The 22,623-nt window shown below is 40.1% G+C and overlaps 1 protein-coding gene across 2 annotated transcripts in view; it reads right to left on the minus strand.

The window, feature by feature from the left end:
* Window positions 1–980: 980 nt before the first annotated feature.
* Window positions 981–22,623, minus strand: part of nectin1a (nectin cell adhesion molecule 1a) — a 28,025-nt gene continuing 6,382 nt past the window's right edge. The window contains exons 2-11 of one of the 2 annotated variants that reach the window (XM_086308686.1): window positions 17,013–17,125; window positions 9,567–9,825; window positions 8,118–8,235; window positions 7,378–7,559; window positions 7,159–7,276; window positions 6,147–6,298; window positions 5,818–5,950; window positions 5,654–5,714; window positions 4,089–4,173; window positions 1,952–2,025 (exon numbers count right to left, since the gene is read on the minus strand). In XM_086308686.1, coding sequence (XP_086164812.1) covers window positions 4,135–4,173; window positions 5,654–5,714; window positions 5,818–5,950; window positions 6,147–6,298; window positions 7,159–7,276; window positions 7,378–7,559; window positions 8,118–8,235; window positions 9,567–9,825; window positions 17,013–17,125 — 1,175 coding nt within the window. In that variant the 3' untranslated portion in view covers window positions 1,952–2,025; window positions 4,089–4,134. Of the gene's footprint in view, window positions 2,026–4,088; window positions 4,174–5,653; window positions 5,715–5,817; window positions 5,951–6,146; window positions 6,299–7,158; window positions 7,277–7,377; window positions 7,560–8,117; window positions 8,236–9,566; window positions 9,826–17,012; window positions 17,126–22,623 lie in introns of both variants that reach the window. The other variant, XM_086308685.1, reaches the window with a different exon arrangement.

The raw sequence follows: 22,623 nt of genomic DNA on the forward strand, positions 1-22,623 counted from the left end.
GTTTGTAACACAATTATTTAAATGGGCCGCCTACTTATAGAAACTTGATTAGGTAGATCTGTTCTATTGGTTAACTCAAAGATCTAATCAGCCAATCACATGGCAGCAACTCACTGAATTTGGGCATGTAGACACTGTCGAGATGACCTGCATTACAATGGAGTTGTAGGGTGAATAAAGTGACTTTGAACTTGGCACGTTTATTGGCTAGATGGACTGTTCTAAATATTTTAAGAAACTGCTGATCTTCCCGCACAACCATCTTTCTGTTTTACAGAGAATGACTAGAAAAAGAGAAAACATCCAGTGAGCAGCTGTTCTCCGAATGAAAATGCCTTATTGACGCCAGAGGTCAGAGGAGAAAGGCCTGACTGGTTTGAGCTGTTAGGTAGGCAAGAGTAACTTTAATAACCACTTGTTACAGCCAAGGTATGCAGAAGAGCGTCTCAGACTCACCAAACTGGACAACTGAAAATTTGAAAGATGTTGCCCGGTCAGAAGGGTCTCAGATGGTAGGGTCAGAGTTTAGTGTAGATAACGTAAAAGCATGACTCCATCCTGGATTTTATTAATGACTCAGACTGGTGGTGTGATGGTGGGGGATTTTTCTTTTTGGGCCCTTAAGTGCCAACTGAGCGTCCTTGAAACACCGCAGGTTGTCTTTATAACCACAGTGTATCCATCGTCTTGAGGCTCCTGATTCCAGCAGGATAACACACCATTATTAGATTAATTAATTAAATAGAGCAGCTTTGGGATGGGTTGGAACCGGATATTCCCATCCTGGACCTGCAGCAAATCTGCAGCAACTGTGTGATGCTGCCATGTCGGTATTAACCAAAATCTCTGAGGAGTGTTTCCAGCACCTTGTTGAATCTGTGCCACGAAGATCTCAAACAGATCTGAATGTCAAAAGAGGGTCCTACCATCACAGCCATGTTGCGGTGAGTTTGTTTTACCCAGCTACTAGACTGTTGAAGCACATTTATGTGATCATTTTTATTTAACAAAATAACAACCAGTGTCAATGAATGCTAAAACCCACAGATACCACAAATAAAAACATCAACTTTACAAATCATCACATAATCTCCTCAGTAAATAAAAACATTTTTCTTTACATAGAAAAAAAGGTAGATTATACAAAATACAAGCACAGCAGTAGTATTACATTAAACCAAGAGGTAAAATCAAAAGGTAATATCTGTTGTTCCACGGGATGAAGACAATGGGAATCAAATATCAAGTAGGAAACTGTATTTTCTTTTTTCTTTTTGTTTCCATTTACTTTTTCCTCTTTTCTTTTCTTTATTTTTTTCCTTTTTTTTTCTTTTTTTTTTTTTTTTTTTTTTACAAAATGATGCTATAGAGGATAAAGTAAGTAATCAACCACATCAAGAGATAACCCCATCCATTCAGTTTGATATAATCAAAATCTAATACAACCATGAAATAGACATTTTTCAAAAGAAATTCAATTCACCTTTAAGGGTCACAGCCTTCCTTTTTTCATTGAACAAGTAGAGCACAATAAATCAGGACAAAGAGAGAAAATGTTTCCAAACTGGCCTTAATTCAAAGTCCAATAGCCAAACCTTTATTGTCCTTATCCTCAGTGGTGCAGAGACACTGCCCCATAGTCCAGTCAGGTTAAATATGTTTGGGGTTTTTTTTGTTTTTTTTCATTCGTGTCGTTTCGCTGATGTCGTTTCAGACATACTGCTCTTTGGGAAAAGTGTACGCTGCTACTCCTGGGGGAGGAGAGGACAGACCTGGTACAGAGGGGTATTTAAAGATGGCAGTGGTGTGTGAAGGAGGAGAGAAGGTGTTTCCTGATGCGGCGGTGCTGCTGATGGTCGTTGCAGGGTTTGGAGGAGTAGAGTGGTAGGGGTGCTGGGGAAGAAATGTAAGAGGAGGGTTGATTGGAGGGGAGTAGGGCTCTGGGTAATCCTCTTTGTTACAGGCCAGTCTGTAGCTCACATAGTCAGCTGTGCTTGGAAGCTCTTCGTAAAACCGTGCTGAATGCTGTGAAGAAAGGAGGCGTGTTTATTAAAGATCTACAGTATTGTGAGTCGTGAATCATCTGTGGGGGGGGGGGGGGGGGGGGGGGGGGTTTAAATTTCACTACACTGAAAAAAAAAGGGATTGCCCATCTCTTGGATTTATGTAAGCATCTTGCGTGTATTCAACACAATTGCCTGATGCTTTAAAGTGAAGTGTAGATACAGTATAGTGTAGAAACTGCATTATATGCAGAGATGGTATATTAAATTGTTCATATTGTTTTGAAGGGAGGAAGGTTCAGGGCTGAAGCAATCAGCTTCATGGGCTCATCCGGTTAGAATAAGAAAAGCAGCCATCTAATGCAGAATTATTTTCAGGGTACTCCTTTTATTCTCAAATAAATAAGGCAAAAAAGGAAGGAAACAAAGACACACATGGACTGCCAATGCTGAAAGAAAACAGAGATTCAAGTTACTCATTACCTTAACATTACATAAAATAAAAACCCAAACAGAACCTCACCTCAGCTGCCGCCCCGTGTGGAAGTGAGGAAAGAGTGAGCCAAAAGTGAATGCAGTCCTTATGTACTGTGTGACATATAATGTGTGACAGGTGAGTGCAATCAAGGACAAGCACCACACCCACTCAAAGGTGAGAGAACTAAACAAGGTGCATCTGGTGAAGTGAGTGGGTGTGCTGGGATGTGCTAAAAGGTGGGTCTCTACAACACATATCATGTTCGAGTGAGTAAGTAAGTCAATAATATAGCAATGTTAAATCTCGCGACACTGCATGTGATTTCATCTCGACGGCTTTGGATCGTGGTTTGAGGAAGGCATCCATCTCAGTCAAGTCGAGCAGCCGCTGAAGGCTGGGTGATTGTTACATTTACAAAAGTCTAACTTGTAATTTGAACAAAATAATTTCATGTTTCTATGGTGAACGTAATTAAATCATGTAGGATTTGTATGAAATTCAACACCTTAATTTGTTCTTGTTGAGATGACATGATACAATCTAGTAAGAGTGGCTAGTTGCTGGACTTATGAAATTCACAAGATCACATGAGATTTCAAACTTTTGTCAATTTTGTTGTCTCACAGCAAGAAGGTCCTGGGTTCAAATCTGCAATCTGGCTAGTTTGCACTGGGTTCTCTCTGGGTATTCTGGTTTCCTCCCACAGTTAAAAATCATGCAATTATTAGAGTTAGGTTAATTCCAAATTGCCCATGAATGGTTGTTTGTCTCTACTTGATAGACTGGTGAGCTGTCCAAGGTGTACCCTGCCTCTTAATCTATCACTTCAGAGTTATGCCCCAGCCACCCCTCCAACTTGTATAAAGATAGGAGGAAGGTAATTGCTGTAAATCCATCCATCCATCCATCCATCCATTCGCTTCCGCTTATCCTTTTCAGGGTCGCGGGGGGCGCTGGAGCCTATCCCAGCTGTCATAGGGCGAGAGGCAGGGTACACCCTGGACAGGTCGCCAGTCTGTCGCAGGGCTAACACACATTAAATCCATTTAATGTTTATGTTAACCAGACTCTAGACTTTGTTGAACATTATATAATATGAAGATAACATGTAGTATTTAAGTGACCACATAGTACTGGGGTAAAAGCTATTGAATAGTTTTGGAATAAAATGACAAAATTGTGAACGATTAAAATATTCCAGGAGTTCAACTTACTTCATCTACACATGTTTCAATCCTGTTTAATCAACACAAAATGCACAGGTTTATTGAATATGAATAAGTTATGTTGATTTAACTAAGTTGTTTAAGTTTCTGCCAAAGCAAAACAACTGTGTGCCACCAATGTCCACTATTGAATTAAGTAAATCCAACATGGTCTTTTTTTCAGTGAAGGAAGATGGGAAACAGGTACAAACTTACATGGAAATACATAAATAAGGCATATAAGGCAAAAACAGAGTTTGTACAATTCTAATAAGATTTACAGTCAGTATTTAGTATGACTGCCTTTACTCTTCAACATAGCCTGAACACTCTCAGTCAAACTTTATTGTAATTTCCTTAATTAGTCTTCAGGAATAATTCTTTAAGCTTCTTGAAGGGTACTCAAAGCTCTTCTTTGGATGTCGGCTGGCTTTTCCTCCGTTCTCTGTCAGGATGACCCCACGCGGCTAATGCTGATGTCCAGGGTCTGGGGAGGACAATCCATGACTGATAGTGCTCCGCTGTGTTTTTCTATCCAGGTATGCTTTTGATAGAATTGGAAGTGTGTTTGTGGTCATTTGCTATGTTCATGTTTTTCTATCTACTATAATCTATGTTCACCACTGGCTGAAATGCAGCTTTGAACCGTGACAGAACCTCCACAATGTTTTACAGATGGCTGAAGACAGTCACTGTACCTCTATCCTGACCTGATATCTAATGACATTTTTAAATTTGACACTGATTTTCAGGCCAGTTCTTGTGTAATGTGGCATACCGCCACCCTTTTCTCCCTGTTTCCCTTCATTAAGAATAGCTTCTTAACATCCACACTTCCACTGAGACCAATCCTGATGAGGCGTCAGTGAACAGAAAACTATTCAAGAGAGGGGCCAGATGCATCTCCCAGCTCCTGTGTCATGTTTTTGCTGGATTTTTCTTCCTGTTTCTTAAGAAAGCGGCGTCAGATACTGTTTATCTGCTGTAAATAGTTTTCAGGTCTTCTGTTGTCTTCCACTTGTCCAGTTACTTGAAATTTCCTGAGAACATACTGCACACCAATCAAAGTTTTTGGCTAAAACCTATTTGGGGATCATCTAGATGCCAAATTACTATTTTATGCCTGTCAAACTGTGTTAAGGTTGACATTCAAATAACTAAATTGAGGGGGGGCTGCTGGTAATAAAGTGTCTAACAGTACAATTTAAAATTGGTTCTTTCTTTTGAACCAGTGTGTACACTCAACACTGGTTTATCCCTTGAGTTAAGTGACTTTTTTTAAGCTTGAATGACTCAGTCGGTGTTAAGTGGTTTAACAAACAAACAAATAATTCCTCTAAAAATGGTCATGAACAGTGGAAAAAGCAGCAAAGAAAAGCTTTAAAAGGCCTTTATGAACCTGGAAAACTTGCTCAAGCCCACTGGCTGTGGAACAGTTTACCACTACAATTACGTTTGCTTGACTCTGTGGATTCTTTTAAAAAACAGTTAAAAACTCTTCTGTTCAAACAAGCCTTTTGTTGATCTACATATTTTATATTTTTTACATTTTTTACATTTGATCTTTTACATTGTATATAATGTCTATTGAATTTATTGTTTATTTTAATATTTGTGTACAGCGCTTTGTGATTGTCTGTCTGTGAAAAGCGCTTAATAAATAAAGTTTACTTACTTACTTACTTACTTACTTACTTACTTACTTACTTAAGTAAGTAAGTCTGTCTTCTTGGAAGGAAAACATGAAGAAATAAGGGGTAATTGTATCTAAGCTAGTACAAATCCTGAACTATAGGTACATACTTTACGACATAAAAGTCCTCACTGAAGTTTCTGTCCTCTCAGTAGTGGCCCGGAACAATTTTATTTTTATTTCTATTTTATTAGTGGATTAGCCAAATCCCTGTGGACATTTTACAAACTTTTTAAATATGTGCTATCTAAATTCCACTCAGTGCAAACGTTACCTGGACGTCATCTGCTGGCCTTTTTCTTATTGGCTGGGACAATTTTCTGGATGGAGAGTCACTGATCAAGCAGAAAACAAAATAAGTGATGTATTAAAGGTTTTAAACCGTGTCGTAAAAAACAGGCACGTGTGAAGCAAAAAGATGGAGAGCTGTTTACGTACGAGGCGTCGTACTTTCTACTTCTTATTTTAAGCACCAGGACTGTGATAGTAATGCCCAGGAGCACTCCAGCAGCCAATAATAAGGCGATTACGCTGATGACATCACTCGTTGCGATCTGCGGTAATGGTTTTTCTGCAGAAAAAAAAACCCAACAACACACTTTTAAGGAAAAGCTCCAAAAACTGTGCAGCACGGAAAATTTGAGTGTAAAGCAGTAAGCAAAACCTTGTTTCTGAAGGAGTGTTATATATTACTATTATTAATAGTAAAGCATTAACAATATCAGAAGTAGTAATGTTGAATTTCAGACAAATTCATGTAATCTTACCTAAAACACTGACCTCCACGGAGCCCGATCTTGTCCCGATGCTGTTCGTTGCATCGCACACGTAGATTCCCTGCAGGTCATATGTGACCGGCCCTTTAAAGGTAAGGACGTTGTCTCGGATCTCAGCATTGCTCGGGATGGTGCCATTAATCCTGAACAGTACACAGTGGTGTGAAATCAAAGTTTACAAACCCAGGAGTACACCACAAAACAGAAGCTACAAAAATATATAAAGCCGTTAGGAATAATAGACTCCTGTGTAACTGATAAAGTACGACCAGATATTACAATGTTTCTTAGACACTCAGCAGCAGCTGTTAGGCTTTAACTTTTTAATTATGAAGCGGATTCTGATCTCCCTATGTGGAAGCTAAATTATAAAAACACCTTCTGTTCTTATAAGCCTCACTACCACTATTTGCCACTGGATATGAAATCTCCCAGGAAAATGAAGACTTGTTGAATCAAAACAGGTTTCTCCTGGAGCTATCTGGAGCTAAAACGGTGACTAGTAGGACAACAGAGACCACTACGTAAACTCTCCCCAGAAAAGGAAGAAAGAATGCTTTTATCGTAGGAAGCTAAAAGGGAAAGAAATAAAACCAAGAGGGAACCTCACTTCAGGGCTCGCAAGAGTTTAAAAGTTACATTCAGTCTATATTATTTGAACTGGTTCTTTATATAAAAGCCTGCTTACATCGCTGTGGGACAGGGTTTCTGTGACAACTAAAAATATAGCTCTTGAATGAGCTGTTAGGTCGGCCATTACACCCAAGATGGCATAAAAATGAGCTAAACTGAATTAAATTGACACTATTGTAATTTGGTCAATAGTATAAAGAGTTTACATGGTGTTTGTGACTATTAATCAGTCAAATGGCAGTTTAATATAATGCATAAGCAGAAGCTGGAATCACACTCAGACACCACGCTGGTGAAGCCAGTGAAAATGATCTGCTCTCTGCTGCATGAGTGCTGAAAGTAAGAAAATAAATGTTAGAGCTATACTCACACTCTCCACTGATACAGAGAGACGGCCGGGTTGGCATCAGCTATGCAGCTCAGCTGAACATTGTCTCGGTTCAGGTACCAGTTTCCATCAAACCCATCCACTAAAACATCTGGCTCATCTGTCGCACACATGCACAAACATTTAGCTGGCAATACTATCACAACAAAAGCTCTCAGTGCCTGTACTGTCATGTGGTTGTTAGGTTTAAAAGAGGCCTACACTGAATATCGAGGGTGACGCTGTCAGTGTAGACTTCCTCGTTGTAGGTGGTGACGCAGGTGAGTGTCTCTTTGTGCGTTTCTTTGCTGGGCACCAAAATGTAGTCGCTCTGAACCGTGAATGTCCCGTCTGAGTTCCTGTACTCTCGGGTGGTCACTTCTCCAGGTACCCTGGTCTCCCACCTGCTCACATCAGTGAGGACTTAATGGAGATGCACAAATACATGTGTATGCAGTAAATGTAACCTAAATGTTTATTTTAGTGGACAAAAAGTAGAAGTTTTTAAAAAGAGGAAAGCATGGAGATGAGACAGATTTAGCAGTAACACTCTCATTATCTGGGGCGATCGTGGCTCAAGAGTTGGGAGTTCGCCTTGCAATCGGAAGGTTGCCGGTTTGAGCCCCGGCTTGGACAGTCTCGGTCGTTGTGTCCTTGGGCAAGACACTTCACCCGTTGCCTACTGGTGGTGGTCAGATGGCCCGGTGGCGCCAGTGTCCGGCAGCCTCGCCTCTGTCAGTGCGCCCCAGGGTGGCTGTGGCTACAATGTAGCTTGCCATCACCAGTGTGCGAATGTGTGTGTGAATGGGTGGATGACTGGATATGTAAAGCGCTTTGGGGTCCTTAGGGACTAGTAAAGCGCTATATAAATACAGGCCATTTACCATTATCTGAAGATGACAAAGGCAAACCTTAATCAGAGGACAGCACGCTGTGAAAAGGAAAAGTGAATTCCCACACACCTGATTGTACCGGGTGGCTTTCCATTGGAAGAGACGCAGGTAGCCACTGGAGTTTTTAGGTTGGATGAACGAGCCACCAGTGTTGGTGTGGACAGACTCATCTGAGTTGTTGGGCGAACTGTGAAAATGTAATACAACACAATGTTTGATGAAAGTGCTGATAAGTAAAACTATGGCTTTGACCTTATATAAACTGTATAGACAAAAGTACCGGGCCACACGTTACATGTACAGGAGCCATGAAGCTCCCAGCACACAGTTTTTGTGCTGATGTCAATGTAAGAGGAGGTTTGGAGCTCTGGAGTTACTGAGTCAGCAACTTTTATGCACTATGGAGCTCAATACTCAGCGACTTGTGATTCTTTACGTCACAGGTGTCAAACTCCAGGCCTCGAGGGCCGGTGTCCTGCAGGTTTTAGATGTGTCCTTGATCCAACACAGCTGATTCAAATGGCTAAATGATCTCCTCAACATGTCTTGAAGTTCTCCAGATGCCTGCTAATGAATGAAGTAATCATTTGATTCAGGTGTGTTGACCCAGGGTGAGATCTAAAACCTGCAGGACACCGGCCCTCGAGGCCTGGAGTTCGACACCCCTGCTTTACGTGGTCTGGCTCTTTTTTTCCAGAGTTGCTGTGTTTCCTTAACACCTTAAGAACAACCGATTCTTTCACAAATGTTTGCAGAGGCTAAGTGTATGGATGAAAACACCTGAATTTAACGATTAAGCGAAAGCTTTCGTTCATATAGCGTATCGACAGCAGTCACCTGAAAGCTGGTTTACACTGTATATTTAGGAAAGTAACAAAATCAATCAAGAAAACTTCTGTTATATGAATGAAGAAATGAGTGCGACAGTGCATTCTCGACCTTGAAAAAAACTAAACTTGTTACAGATGAATAAAGAACCGCCTAGTAAAACAGGATTTTTTTTTTTTAAACGGTGCACTGATGATACTTTTTTTATTTTATTTAGGCCAAACAAAATTATGAAATAGTTGGGTTGTTTCTTGATTTGAATATGATGTCTTCAAATGTCCTGGCATGTCTGACTGTGAGTGTTCAGATAATCAAAAAACTCTGTAATAAGCAGCTTAAAGGACGGTGGGACTGTTGATATTTTTAAGAGAGCAATACACTGGCACTCTAAATATTCAAATAACCAAACACATCATCTCTGACATTCATATTGGTTTTCCTGCTGGCAGATACATGATGACAGCGATTGATGTTGTCTGTTAAAATTAGAGAAATATGAGGAGTAGATGCATTTGAATATGGACCTCACGTTACAAGTTTTTGTTCATGAGTCTACAGTTTCTAAAGTCCTGAACCTTTTATGCTTATCATAACTCTAACAATTTTACGTCCAGCATCTCCTGTCAAGGATGGAGGATGGCAATCCACCTGTGCTACACCGACAGATCATCCATCAAAGGTCTGCCTTACCGTAGACAGTCAGGTTCACTGTGTTCTCTCGGTTTCCTGCGGGGAAGGTGGTGTATTCGCAGATGTAGGTGGCCTCATCAGAGAGGCGAAGTGAAGAGAAAGTGATGGTGGTGTCTTCAAGAGTGGGAGTTCGTCGCCTCACCGCTGCGTTCTTGAAGGTAACGCGGTCCCTGTAGGGCGGGGCCACAGACACACCCAGGGATGGATTTGCTATTGCCACGTTCTGCTTTGTGCCGTTCACCAGTTTCTGCCATGTTACCTAAAGAAAGAAGGATGATTCACGATGGAGAAAAGATGCCTGACATGACGGAGAACATCATACTGCTCAAGTTTGAAAGATCTTAGATGAGCCACAGATGTCACACAACAAATATGATTTGAGGCAACATTCCTATTGTAGGAAATGAGTTTATCCCACTTGGGTCAGGCCCATCATTTTTTAGACAGTGGCACAAGTTTTGTAATTGTATCCCTGTACATCATAACGTATTTAAAATTAAATCAAATCAGAAAAGATAGATTAAAAAATCTTTATTTGCCACATACTAGAGACATTGAGCAGCGATTAGAGTCAAAGCTAAATAAAACAAAGATCAATTAAGGGGCAATATTTCAAGTTATTCCAAGTTTAAGGAACAGCAAGTCACTGTAAATTACTATAAACACTTAAATAACTATAGTATGAAAACATATTGCATGCTATGGAAATGTTTATTACACTTGTGTGTATTTTAGTCAGTCCTTATTTTGTTTCTTGCCATCATTCTGATTGTGGCAGGAGCGAAGCTGTAGTGGAAGTGTGCTGTGTCTGCTGTGCTGCGTCTCAGGCTGTGTGCTGATTGTTTTTTTATTGTTATTAAGGATGGGGATGTCTCTGATGATATGAAGTGCTCTTATCTTACAGTGGTTTGTTTCATTGATGGAAGATGAAGCCTTATAATCCCTCTGCAGTCTTTATGACTCTCTGGAGAGCCTTCCTCTCGGCCTGGGTGGTGTTTCTGTACCAGACAGTAATGCCAGGAGTCAGGATGCTGTCCATCAGTTCTCTGTAAGCTTGAGTGAGGGCATGAATGCTCACTTCTGCCTTCCTGAGCAGCATGATGAAATAAAGCTGCTGCTGCTGGAGCTTTTTCACTGTTGCTGTGATGTTTACAGTCATAGTCAATGTCACATGAAAACCAAAGAACTTGTGGCTGTCGGCTCTCATTACCTCAGTCCTATTGATGGCTATAGAAGCGGGGGGTGTTTTCTGAAGTCTGCAATTATTTGATGTTTTTTTTATGTTAAGGAGGAGGAGGTTATTCTCCTCTCTGTAGACATTGTTTTTAACCAAGTCCCTATATGCAGACTCATCCCCCACCTTTTATGAGCCCGAGGATGGTGATGCCATTAGCGTACTTGATGATGACAGTGTTGTGAAGAGTTTAGTGCTGAGACAACAGCCCTGTGGTGATCCTGTGCTGATTGTTAGCTCAGAGGAGACTCTGCTCCCCATCCTCACCACGTGGTCAGTCTGTTAGGAGGTCCAAAATCCAGTTAATAATCTGGATCCAAATAATCAGGATGTGATCAAAATATTCAATAACATTACATTAACTGTTAACTAAACCCATTTTACATAGTGCCCCATTTTTCCAGGAACAACACCCACTGAACAACTTAGCGGTAAGAAGTAGGGCTGGGCGATATGACCCAAAATTCATATCTTGATATTTTTTTAAAGCCATAAAGTAAGAACAAAAAGAGAGTTCTTAGTCAAAGCTGTGTCCCAGATGTCACACGGGCACTTTTATTAACATACAGCATAGATGTGCATGAAAAGAATTACTCAAAAATCAATTGTGAGCATTTATTAAATAATAAGGCTCCATAAATAAAAGAAAACTATGTTGGTTTTGTGTATAACAAAGAGCTCACAATTGTGCAGTCAAAATATAAACTAAAAGACGCTGAGCATAATAACAAAGAGACAGATTTCACAGCTGCTCTGTTCCCAACTTCTACTGCATGACTGACAGCCTGGAGTTTGAAATCCGCTTCGTAAGCATGTCTCTTAACAGGTGCCATTTATGGTCCTTATACACACACAATACGGTAATATTACGTTGAAGCAGAGTACGTATTAGTGATGTGCGATACCACTGATTTCCTTTCCGATCCGATACGAAGTAGAATTCAGGGTATCGACGATACTGATCCGATACCGATACTTTGTACAAAAACTTATTTTATTTACTGTATCTCAAATTTAAGTGTCATAATGATTAAAGGACAACAGATTACTTGTTCTTATCACTTAATAATGCAGAGTTAATCATATAGAAATAAAAAAACTGAAGTTATGCGCTATTTGAACACCTTGCCTGCCTGCAGCACTAAAGGACTCCATGAGACGTCTGTCTCGCCCTAGCAGCACCTGTCCCTCTCCTCCTCTTCAGTTCGCCTCAACATACGCTTGTCATATTCTGTGATATGATTTACTCTGAGGTGTTTGACAAGGTTAGTGGTGTTGCCACAACACCTCACTTTTTTGCCACATGTATCGCAAACCAGCTCAGCTGTTTGTGGAGGTAAAATAGTCCGCACATGACTCCAATTACGCTCAGCCATTGTTGTGAGTGCGCACGCCAAGGGGCTGCAGACATTTATGCACCCGTATTTTGCACATGACTATGAAAGGTGGAAGAGGAAGTAGTTCCTTCGAATGTAGACAATCTGAATGATATAGTTACTTTCCACTGTGTTCATGTTAATGGTAAACTACAAATTTACCCTAAATTACTAAAATATCGATATTTTAATGTGAGAATCGATTCTAAAACTGGTATCGGAGGAATCGATATTTCAGGATCGATCCGCACATCACTAGTTCGTATTACTACGCGAGGCTCCTCGGTAGCCATAATGCTCCGACAATCCATCAAGCGGTGCAGCTTCGTAGCTTACCAAAGTCATACTAAAACATTTTTTGACAGATTGCTGAGCGCTGTGTACCACATAAAATCGGTTCGCGGTCATCAAGCACAACCAGAATTCATACAAAAGGCGCACTGTCAACTTTTAAAGAGAATGAAAGGATTTTAGGCCGTGCAGCCCCTGTGGGCTTCATGGCGTTAGCGTGGTTAGCTCGTTAACACGTTGACGCCGTCCAGCCCCACGCACGGAGCGATGCGCAGTAACTCGTTAAAACCCTCAGAGGTCCTTAGGGGACATTTATTGTTTTTTGCATTTTTAATTTTAAACCATTTTCACTGTGTTGAGTGGAATATAGCCAAATTTGTCAAAGAATTTTCTTTTTAATTATATTTTATAATTGTGGTGTAAATTCATTGAATTAGCCTAAAATGGCTAAGCTACAGAAATGCATCCACCTTAGTCCCTTTGGACAAAAATGTCCACATTGAAACCCATTATAAACGCTATTTTTCATGCCAGAAAAATTACGGTCAAAGGGATCGTCAGGTCTCCAGCTTAGGTTTCGTTTTGGACTACAGGCCTTAGAGTTGTAATTTTTTTTATTTGTCCACCGGGTGGCGCCCTTGCTTCACATTTGACCTCTGCTGGAAAACAGCGGGCTGCTTGGACAGACCTGCCGGAAATGAAGCCTCATCTCCGGCATGCAGCAGCGGCTTCGCCCGCTGATCGGGCGGGACCATTTTTTGGTCCCTAGGACCATGAGAGGGTGCATTTTTTTTTTTAGTCAACAGGAAATGACGTATTTGTTGTCACGTGGTATCGCACGTGTCTGCTGGAGAAAGGAGTCCCACGCAACATGCCCCGGTTCTTCGTCGCGACTTACCCTGGGAAGAAGCACTATTTTCGGCCTAGAAGAGCAGCATTGACCGCCTGGAGACCGTTTTGGGCTCCGGAAAAAAAAATTAAAAGTAGATCGAAATTAATTTTGGTGCCAATCTTTGGACCATCTAAAGGCCTAATTATAATAACAATCAAATATTACTTCAAATGTTTTTTTGGGAAAATATTTAGTTTTTTAGTTTTTTGTTTAGTTTTTTTGTAATTTAAAGGGTTAAAACAACGAAAATATAATTAAAACTTTATATGAATATTTCAGGGAGAAGTAGTTTTAAAAGACTGACCAATTTAAAGTGAAAAAAAAATTAATATTTAATATTTTTATTGCACTTTTTGGGGAATTGTCCTTAGGCATGCATTTTTTAATGTGCTCCTGCAAAAAAAATAATGGCAGGTCAAAATGAATTTTGGTGCCAATCTTTGACCCATCTAAAGGCCTAATTATAATAACAATCAAATATTACTTCAAATGTTTTTTTTGGAAAATATTTAGTTTTTTTGTTTTTTGGGGCTAAAAAAACAGGGCGCTCATGTAATACAACTGGGATTTAAAGGGTTAAAACAACGAAAATATAATTAAAACTTTATATGAATATTTCAGGGAGAAGTAGTTTTAAAAGACTGACCAATTTAAAGTGGAAAAAAATATTAATACATAATATTTTTATTGCACTTTTTGGGGAATGGACATTTATGTCCATTAGGGACCAAGGTGGATGCATTTTTTAAGGATCTCCAAACGGAGATTTGCCGTGTCCATTTTGTCGCTGCCTGCAGGTGAAGCGATGGGGAAGGAGGGGGAGTTGTGTTCAGTGAAGGAGAGGCGAGGCCGAGTAACGTTGCGTAAAGACAAAAGTTGACGAAAGAGAGGCAAACTTGTGGCTCCACAGCTATAATTATAACGTAACATAGACTATATCGATATAAAGGATATTGTCACATCTTATCTCGTATAAAAATATATCGATATTTTTAAACAACTCCCAGCCCTACTAAGAAGTACTAATAAATTCAGGAGACTAAAGGTCTGAAGTTAATTTCAATATGCTCTCAATATGAGGTCCAAAGAGACGCTAATGGGGTGAAATTAGGCAGGAAAGACAAAAGACAGGAGAGAAACTTAAGAAGTGTCTAAAATTAGCTATTTGAAAGACACTGGCCAATTCAGTAACACCAAACAGGAACACAAGTGACCTGGATGACTGTAGAGTTGTTTTCCTGTTTATTACAAAGTCAAGAACAATCTCAAGGTGGTATGCTTATTACAGTCAAACTCTATGAACTAGAGTCACCTTTCAGGATGTCTGCAACGCTCATTGGACAGATTAAACTAAGACTGGCTTTAACCAGAATAATGGGAAAAGAAAAGCAGGGAGAAGGAAAGAAAGAGCTCATTATCCGAAGCACACGAGATTCTCACACACCTGCTAGGTCAGTGTGTGAGGTTGTGGGCAGGTATGGCTGCCAAACGGACAGCTTCACTGGTGTTTATTTATAATGTGACTGCTGGCAGAAGTAGCAGGATGAATTTCGAAATGACACTTTCTGATTTAATCAAATGCAGTGCAAAAAGATAATGACCCCAAAATGACTGAGCCAATTAGCCCATATGGAAAAGAAATAGTAAAAACATATATGATTTGCTCATGAAAGTGGCCACTTTCATGAGCAAATCATATATAAATCATTTAAGGCTTACATGATTTACTCATGAAAGTGGCCACTTTCTCATTACTTTCATATATTTTTTAGTAAGTATACAAAACATACAAGTTTCATTATATAATTTTTCAAGGGATCTTATATGTGTTTTCACTCTTGTATGCTTTTCATACAAGTTTCATACAAGACAGATAAAAACTTTATAAGATTTATATATATCTTTTCCATATGGGAGAAAAGATATATTGTTTTTAACCAAGATACGCTCCACTAAGCATGTCTGTCACTTACTAGCAATAAAACTGAATTTAGAAATACACATAAACAAGCAGCAACTTGATAAAGCATCTCAGAGGAAGAAAATCAGCATTTGGTTTCAGTCATGGGCTGCAAATGATTTACCTTCACGTGATTACAAAAATCCATCCATCCATCCGCTTATCCTTTTCAGGGTCACGGGGGGCACTGGAGCCTATCCCAGCTGTCATAGGGCAAAAGGCAGGGTACATCCTGGACAGGTCGCCAGTCTGTCGCAGGGCTAACACATAGGGACAGACAACCATTCACACTCCCACCTAGTGGCAATTTGGATTATCCAATTAACCTATCCCCACAAGCTGCATGTCTTTGGACGGTGGGAGGAAGCCGCGCAAACACGGGGAGAACATGCAAACTCTACACAGAAAGACCCCAGCCTGATGGTGGAATTGAACTCAGGACCTTCTTGCTGTGCGGCAACAGTGCTAACCACCGTGCCACCGTGCTGCCTTGATTACAAAAATCCATGAGCGTAATTATGACAGTTTGCTCAGTTAACTTTGAACGTGGGGTTAAAAAAATGTCTGTAATTCTTAACTGTACCTCAAATGCATCTTGACTTATTCATTTAAATATAACTATGATGGAGAAGAGACGGAAAGTTGTGAAAACTCCACCACTTTCCAAATACCTATGGAACAGACTGCATTTAGCAGTGTTTATTTATTTGTTTTATTCAACCAAATACAGATTTCAAATACAGATTTAGATTGACTTCTTACTACAGAGACAATGTTGTAAGGATAAAAAGCAGTTTACAAAACTGACATCTTATCTTATTGTTAAATGTTAGTGCATTTCTACTATTTGTGAAAACCACCACTGAGAAATCCATGTAAGAACCTGTTCTGTGTCGTAATAAATACTTGTACTGGTGAGTTTAAATTAGCTATAGGTGAGGATGTGAGAGTAAGTGGCTGACGAGGGTGTTACTTTGGTGCTTGCTTAATGTCAGCTGGAATAGACTCCAGCCTCTCATGACCCTGGTTGGATAACCGGTTTAGAAAATAGATCGAGGTTTACTATTATTATTATATCCACCACGCTTGCATGCAAAGGCGAATTACTCCAGGTTTTACTGGATTTGTGTCCCATTTACTAAAATGTTTAAGAGGCTGTTTCTAAAAACCTTATTTTAAGAGTTTATTATACCTCTGCTAACTCTACTTTTAGCCTTAGTTTTGCGAATATAGTTGTGGTTTTGTCATCTCAGTGATAATTATTATTTGTCTGTTATATCCATCCATCCATTTATCGATCCATTTTTAGTGTCACAGGGGGGACTGGAGCCAATCCCACCTGTCAAAGTCTTTAATTCAATTTTGAAGACTGCCAATAATAGTCATTTAATAGTCATTTAAAGGTGCTCTATTTGGAAGGTAAACACCCTCCAATAATAGAAGGAAAACGCTAACAACCAGACGATCAACACTGAGTAAGCATTTAGTGACAGCTGGAAGGAAAAAGTAGCTTTTCACCGGAAGAAACCTGCAGTAGAACCAAGCCCAAGTAGAGGCAGCCATCTGCCATCCTTGATGGGAGGGTGACAAATGAGGCACCCCCTGGACCAGATATACTGTGTTTTTGTGATTTAGTACGTTTTGGACCATATACACTTGGCATAGTACATTCATTTAGGTGAGCAATTAATACCTGGGAGATTTTGACAGGCGGAGAGCTGTTAATGAACCGGCACAGCAGATCCACCCTTGAGCCAACATACCCTGACTTCCCATCATCCATTTCCACAGTCTGTCCATTTATTCCTAGAGGAGAAGCAGAAGAGGTTAAAGACACACAAACACTCCCATGAACAAACACACAAACATACACGCTGACAGCGTTAGACTGGTGTGCTTTAAGTTGTTCACACTCAGAAAATATGCTGAGCTCATAAAGTGAGCTGAGCTGTGAGAGGTGATTTCAGCAGCGTAACGGGTCAGCTGAGGTCGAAGGTTGTGGATTAGAGAGAGATAAAAATAAGCGTGATTTGTTACTTTTCCCACTGACTTACTGATCTCCTTCAACAAATCCAACACAGAGCCACACCCACCACATACACAAGTACAAGTTAGTTAGTGGAACTTACTAACTAACCAAACCATCATTGTACATTAGACACCGTAGACATAATTTGCACATGGAGGGGTTTCCGTGTTTGAAATAATTAAAAGAAGAAGAAAACAAACAAGATCACGAGGTGCCATATTTCATTCTGCAGGCCATTATTTTCATGTTATGAATAGAGCCCATTAGATGCTTTAGTTTACTTTTTACCATAGAAAATAAATTAATTAATAAATCAGTTCTTGGAGTGTATACAGTACTGTATGAATATATGGTTATGGACTTGTAGTCTAAAGCACTTTGAGTAGTATCATTAGAAAAATAATTAGAACTTTAAATAAAATCTATCTTCATCAGTTCCCTGCCTTTGGTTATCTTAGTCTAGTTAGTTTTGGTTTCCTTATTTACTTTCAGAATCAGAATCAGAATCAGAATACTTTATTGATCCCTGGGGGAAATTATTTTTTGTTACAGTGCTCCATTTTAAACCAACATTAAGACAAGACAGACAATACACTAACTAAGAATAGTACAATATATACATATATATACATACATACATACATAAGTCACTCATAAATAAATAGTTGGAAAAGAAACATGTGTAGTTGTAGCAGCAAACAGTGTGTTAAGTGGATGCGTTGTACAGGGAGATGGCCACAGGCAGGAATTTGGACGTATTATCAGCTTAGCTTGGTGACTCCTTAAGAATAACCATTTACAAATTCACCTAATAAGTGAAACATCCCCAGGCATGCAAAAATAGGCGTGCAGTGTAAAAATCCAAAATAAATATGCAGCGCTATCAGCTGCATATTTACCAGCTTTTGAATAAGGGAGCAGCGCAGAATAGGATCTAATAACTTTCGTATTTGCTTGTAAGTTCCTATCATTGTTTTATTAAAAGCTTACTTTCTGTTTGTTCTATTCTTGCCAGTCTCAGAGTGTGTGCATTTGGATCTATTGAAGTAGTAGAACTGAGGTTTAATTTCAACTGTCTGTTTATGATTAAAGAGGTGGCTGTGAATTAGGAAGTAGAGTGGGTTTATGATAAAGATACTAACTGATAGGACTGAATACAGCTTTGTGGTTCTCCCGAGGGCTCGAATAGTGCTCCGGTGATATTTGCTGCATTACTACTCCTGGACTGCACTGTCTTGTTACATGCTTTATCATTGCTGTGCTAACAACACACAGCTGTATCTCTAATTTAATTCCAGAGATCTTGCTGATGTAGACACAGTTCATTACCAACATAAAGTGAACTCCAGAGCATTGTTCAAAACTAAATTGCCTCAATCAGGACTGTTAAGAATCTTTTCAAATAGTTTTACCACTCTCTGAACTTTAAGCATCATGGGAAATCACTCACTTAGCACTGAAAATCTCCAGCAAAGCAAAATTGCAAGGGCTCAGATTTAAGGCCTAAGACCAAGATAACCAGAAAACTGATTTGCAAAACTTTTAACCCCTATAATTTGTTGGACATATCTTCATATGTATTAAAATGCTGCAACTGAGTTTGTTGGGTTTTGAAAAGCACATACTAAGGACTGATTTTTAAAAAAATGGGATATGGAAAAAGTTGCTGGTATAAACCTCACAGTTTGTTTGTTTTTTCATAGGCTGTTACATTATCCATCTATTCGCTTCCACTTATCCTTTTCAGGGATGCTGGGGGCGCTGGAGCCTATCCCAGCTGTCGTAGGGCAAGAGACAGGGTACACCCTGGACAGGTCGCCAGTCTGTTGCATGATAAAGTGTGTAACAAGACTAAAAAATATCAGAGCTGAGCGAAGCTGAGTCTTTCTGAAGTAAAGATGGGGAGGCGTTTCTACCACTCTGGGTAAGAGTTTGCGACCAAATGCTTCAACGACTGATGAATAGCATTTCTCAACATAACATCAGAGCTGGTTTGGGAATTTCATTTTACTGTGCATAAAATCATCAAAGGACTCAGAAAATCCAGAGATCACCAGAGTCTGCAATGGAAATCACTGCACAGACTCTTTAACGGCTCACAGTTCAAAAGCCAGCAAACGCGATGGTATGGAGGAACATGGTTGTTTGTTGGCTCACTGTCATCCAGTGAAAACATTTGGAGCATCATGAACAAGAAAATACAACGAAGGAGACAAACTGAGCAGCTACAATCCCACAGGCACTCACTGGATTTTGTTAGGCACACCTGTTCGTCTAACAGATGATTATGCAATACAAAGGGGAGAATTTGTAATTAAAGAATAGATAGTAGCATCTCTACTACATCTGGTTTCTGGCAAATCAAATGGTAACATTAAGGGCAATAATTCAATAATTCTGTTCTATTTATTTAATGCTAATTCACAACAACTGTCACCTAGTGGCACACAAAAGTCACTTTATTATGTACTGCTTGTTAACTCAAATATCTAACAGCCAATGAAATTGCAGCAGTTAAATACACTGACGTATGATTAAGACCACCCGAAGTTCAAATCGAGCATCAGAATGGGAATGAAATTTGATTGGTCTAAGTATTTCAAAAATATATTGGGATTTTCCCACGCCACCATCTCTAAGGATTATAGAGAATGGTCTAGAAAAAAGAAAATATCTAGTGGGAAAAGGCGTTGTTGATGTCAGAGGTCAGATGGGTCAGGAGAGTAGCCAGACTAACTTGAGGTGATAGAAAGATAAGATAAGATGACCTTTATTAGTCCCACAGGTGGGAAATTTGTTTTGTTACAGCAAAAGTGCAAAGTTATGTAGCAGAAATTAGAAAACACTGGAATGCAATAAAATACTATATACAATAGAATAAAATAGAATAGAATAGAATAGAATAATATATACAATAGAATAAAATAGAAATACAAATGCTATATACAACTGAGTAAGAAAATACAAAAGTACAACTTCGTCAGAAGAAGAATTGTACAAGAATTGCACATATAGCAGTCTTATTGCACGTGTGAGGGTTTGATCAGCTGAAAAAGTCTTTGTTGTGGAGTCTGACAGCAGTGGGGAGGAAAGACCTGCGAAATCTCTCCGTCCCACACCGTGGGTGCCACAGTCTCCCACTGAAGTAGCTGCTCAGTGCTGTCAGAGTCTCCTGCATGGGGTGGGAGATGTCGTCCAACAGGGATGACAGCTTAGCCGCCATTCTCCTGTCACTCACCACCTCCACTGGGTCCAGAGGGCATCCTAGAACAGAGCTGGCCCTTCGGATCAGCCTGTTCAGTTTCTTCCTATCCCCAGCAGAGATGCTGCCGCCCCAGCAGACCACACCATAGAAGATGGCTGAGGCCACCACAGAGTCATAGAAGGTCTTCAGGAGTGGGCCCTCTACTCCAAACGACCTGAGTCTCCGCAGCAGGTACAGCCTGCTCTGCCCTTTCCTGTAGAGGGCTTCTGAATTATGAGTGCAGTCCAGTTTGTTGTTCAGATGAACACCAAGGTACCTGTAGCTGTCCACAGCCTCAATGTCCATACCTTGGATGTTCAGTGGTTGCAGTGGAGGATGCTTGTGCCTGCGGAAGTCTACCACCAGTTCCTTGGTTTTACTGGCGTTGATCTGGAGGTAGTTCAGCTGGCACCAGTCCACAAAGTCCTGAGTCAGTCCTCTGTACTCCTTGTCGTCCCCATCAATGATGAGGCCGACTATTGCAGAGTCATCAGAGAACTTCTGCAGGAAGCACTGGGTGGAGTTGTGGGAGAAATCTGCAGTGTAGATGGTGAAGAGGAACGGAGCCAGAACCGTTCCCTGTGGGGCCCCCGTACTGCAGATGACCCTGTCCGACACACAGCCCTGAGTCCTCACATACTGTGGTCGGTCGGTGAGGTAGTCCAAAATCACAGTGCTCCCAGCAGTCTCCAGGTGAGCGAGGGAACGATGTAGGAGGTGGATGATGGCATCATCCACTCCAATGTCAGGTTGGTAGGCAAACTGAAGTGGGTCCAGTGATGAGCTCACCAGGCAACAGTAACTCAAATAAGCACTTGTTACAACTAAAGTATGCAGAAGAGCACCCCTGAATGCACATCAAGCCTTGATGCAGATGGGCTACAGCAGCTTTAGACCACATGGGATGCCACTCCTAACAGCTAAGAACAGGAAAATGAGGCCATAATTCTTGTGTGCTCACCAAAACTTGGATAATAGAACAAAAACGTTGTCTGGTCTCATGAATCCCAATCTCATCTGCAACATCTGGATATTAGCATCAAAAATTTTGCATAAATGAGCACCACATGAGTCATTTAAACACCCCAGCCTGCTTGAGTAATGTTGCTGACCATGTCATCCCTTTATGACCTCAGTGTAGCCATCTTCCAGCACCTTGCTGAATCAGTGCGATCAGGAACTAAGACAGTTGATAAAGCAAAGGTAATTTGCTGTCTAATTTCACCGTCCTCTCTTAGCTATTTAATCAGTACCTCATTCAAATGTTCAATTTCAGCCCTTGCCAGACTGAATTTTGATTGTGAACACTGATTTGTGGGACACAAAATCACACAGATTTACAGAGAAAAGGCTGTTGTCATTTTCCTGTCACGTTACAGAAACCAATTATGAAAAAGTGTATAAACTCAGTACTTGAATAGATTTGTTTGGTCTCATCATATACATCCGCAGAGAATTTAATAGGCTTTTGTGCATTTGCATGCAAACATGCACTCAAGAGCTTGGACAGATCTCTTAGGAGGACCCAACTGCACAATATGAACAAAATCTTTCCATGGTCAAACACAGCTGTGTGTTTTATGATATTAGCAAGTTTTGTATTAATGCTGGGGTTCACTGCGCTTTGCAAGGTCATTTTCATTAATGCATTGTGTGCTTTTGTGGGGGGTCTGTAGGAGGGGGGAAGGCCAGCAATGTCAGATTACAGCATTCAGGATATTAAAGTGCGTTTGCATTACATAATTTATGACCCATTTACTACTGTACATATAGACAGCTCATCTTTATAACCTGCTTTGGTTGAAGTAATGCATAGTTATTTTCAGAGTCTGCTCTAAACTAACCATTTAGTCAAGACAAGAGTTATCTGGATGGTTTTACAGTAACTGGAGTCTCATATATATATATATAATTATTAACCTGAAGCATGATTCTTGTTCTAAATATGGAAATATGTAATATTTCAGCCATCACCTCCTATTCAATTTTAACAAAAGTGTTGCCAGTGAATGCAAGCTATTTCCCCGAAAA

The sequence above is a fragment of the Aulonocara sp. 'chitande type north' Nkhata Bay genome, linkage group LG10 (assembly GCF_057382095.1).
Source record: "Aulonocara sp. 'chitande type north' Nkhata Bay isolate Kocher_YH1m ecotype deep benthic linkage group LG10, A_spYH_male_GT1.1, whole genome shotgun sequence".
In the NCBI taxonomy this organism is placed as follows: domain Eukaryota; kingdom Metazoa; phylum Chordata; class Actinopteri; order Cichliformes; family Cichlidae; genus Aulonocara; species Aulonocara sp. 'chitande type north' Nkhata Bay.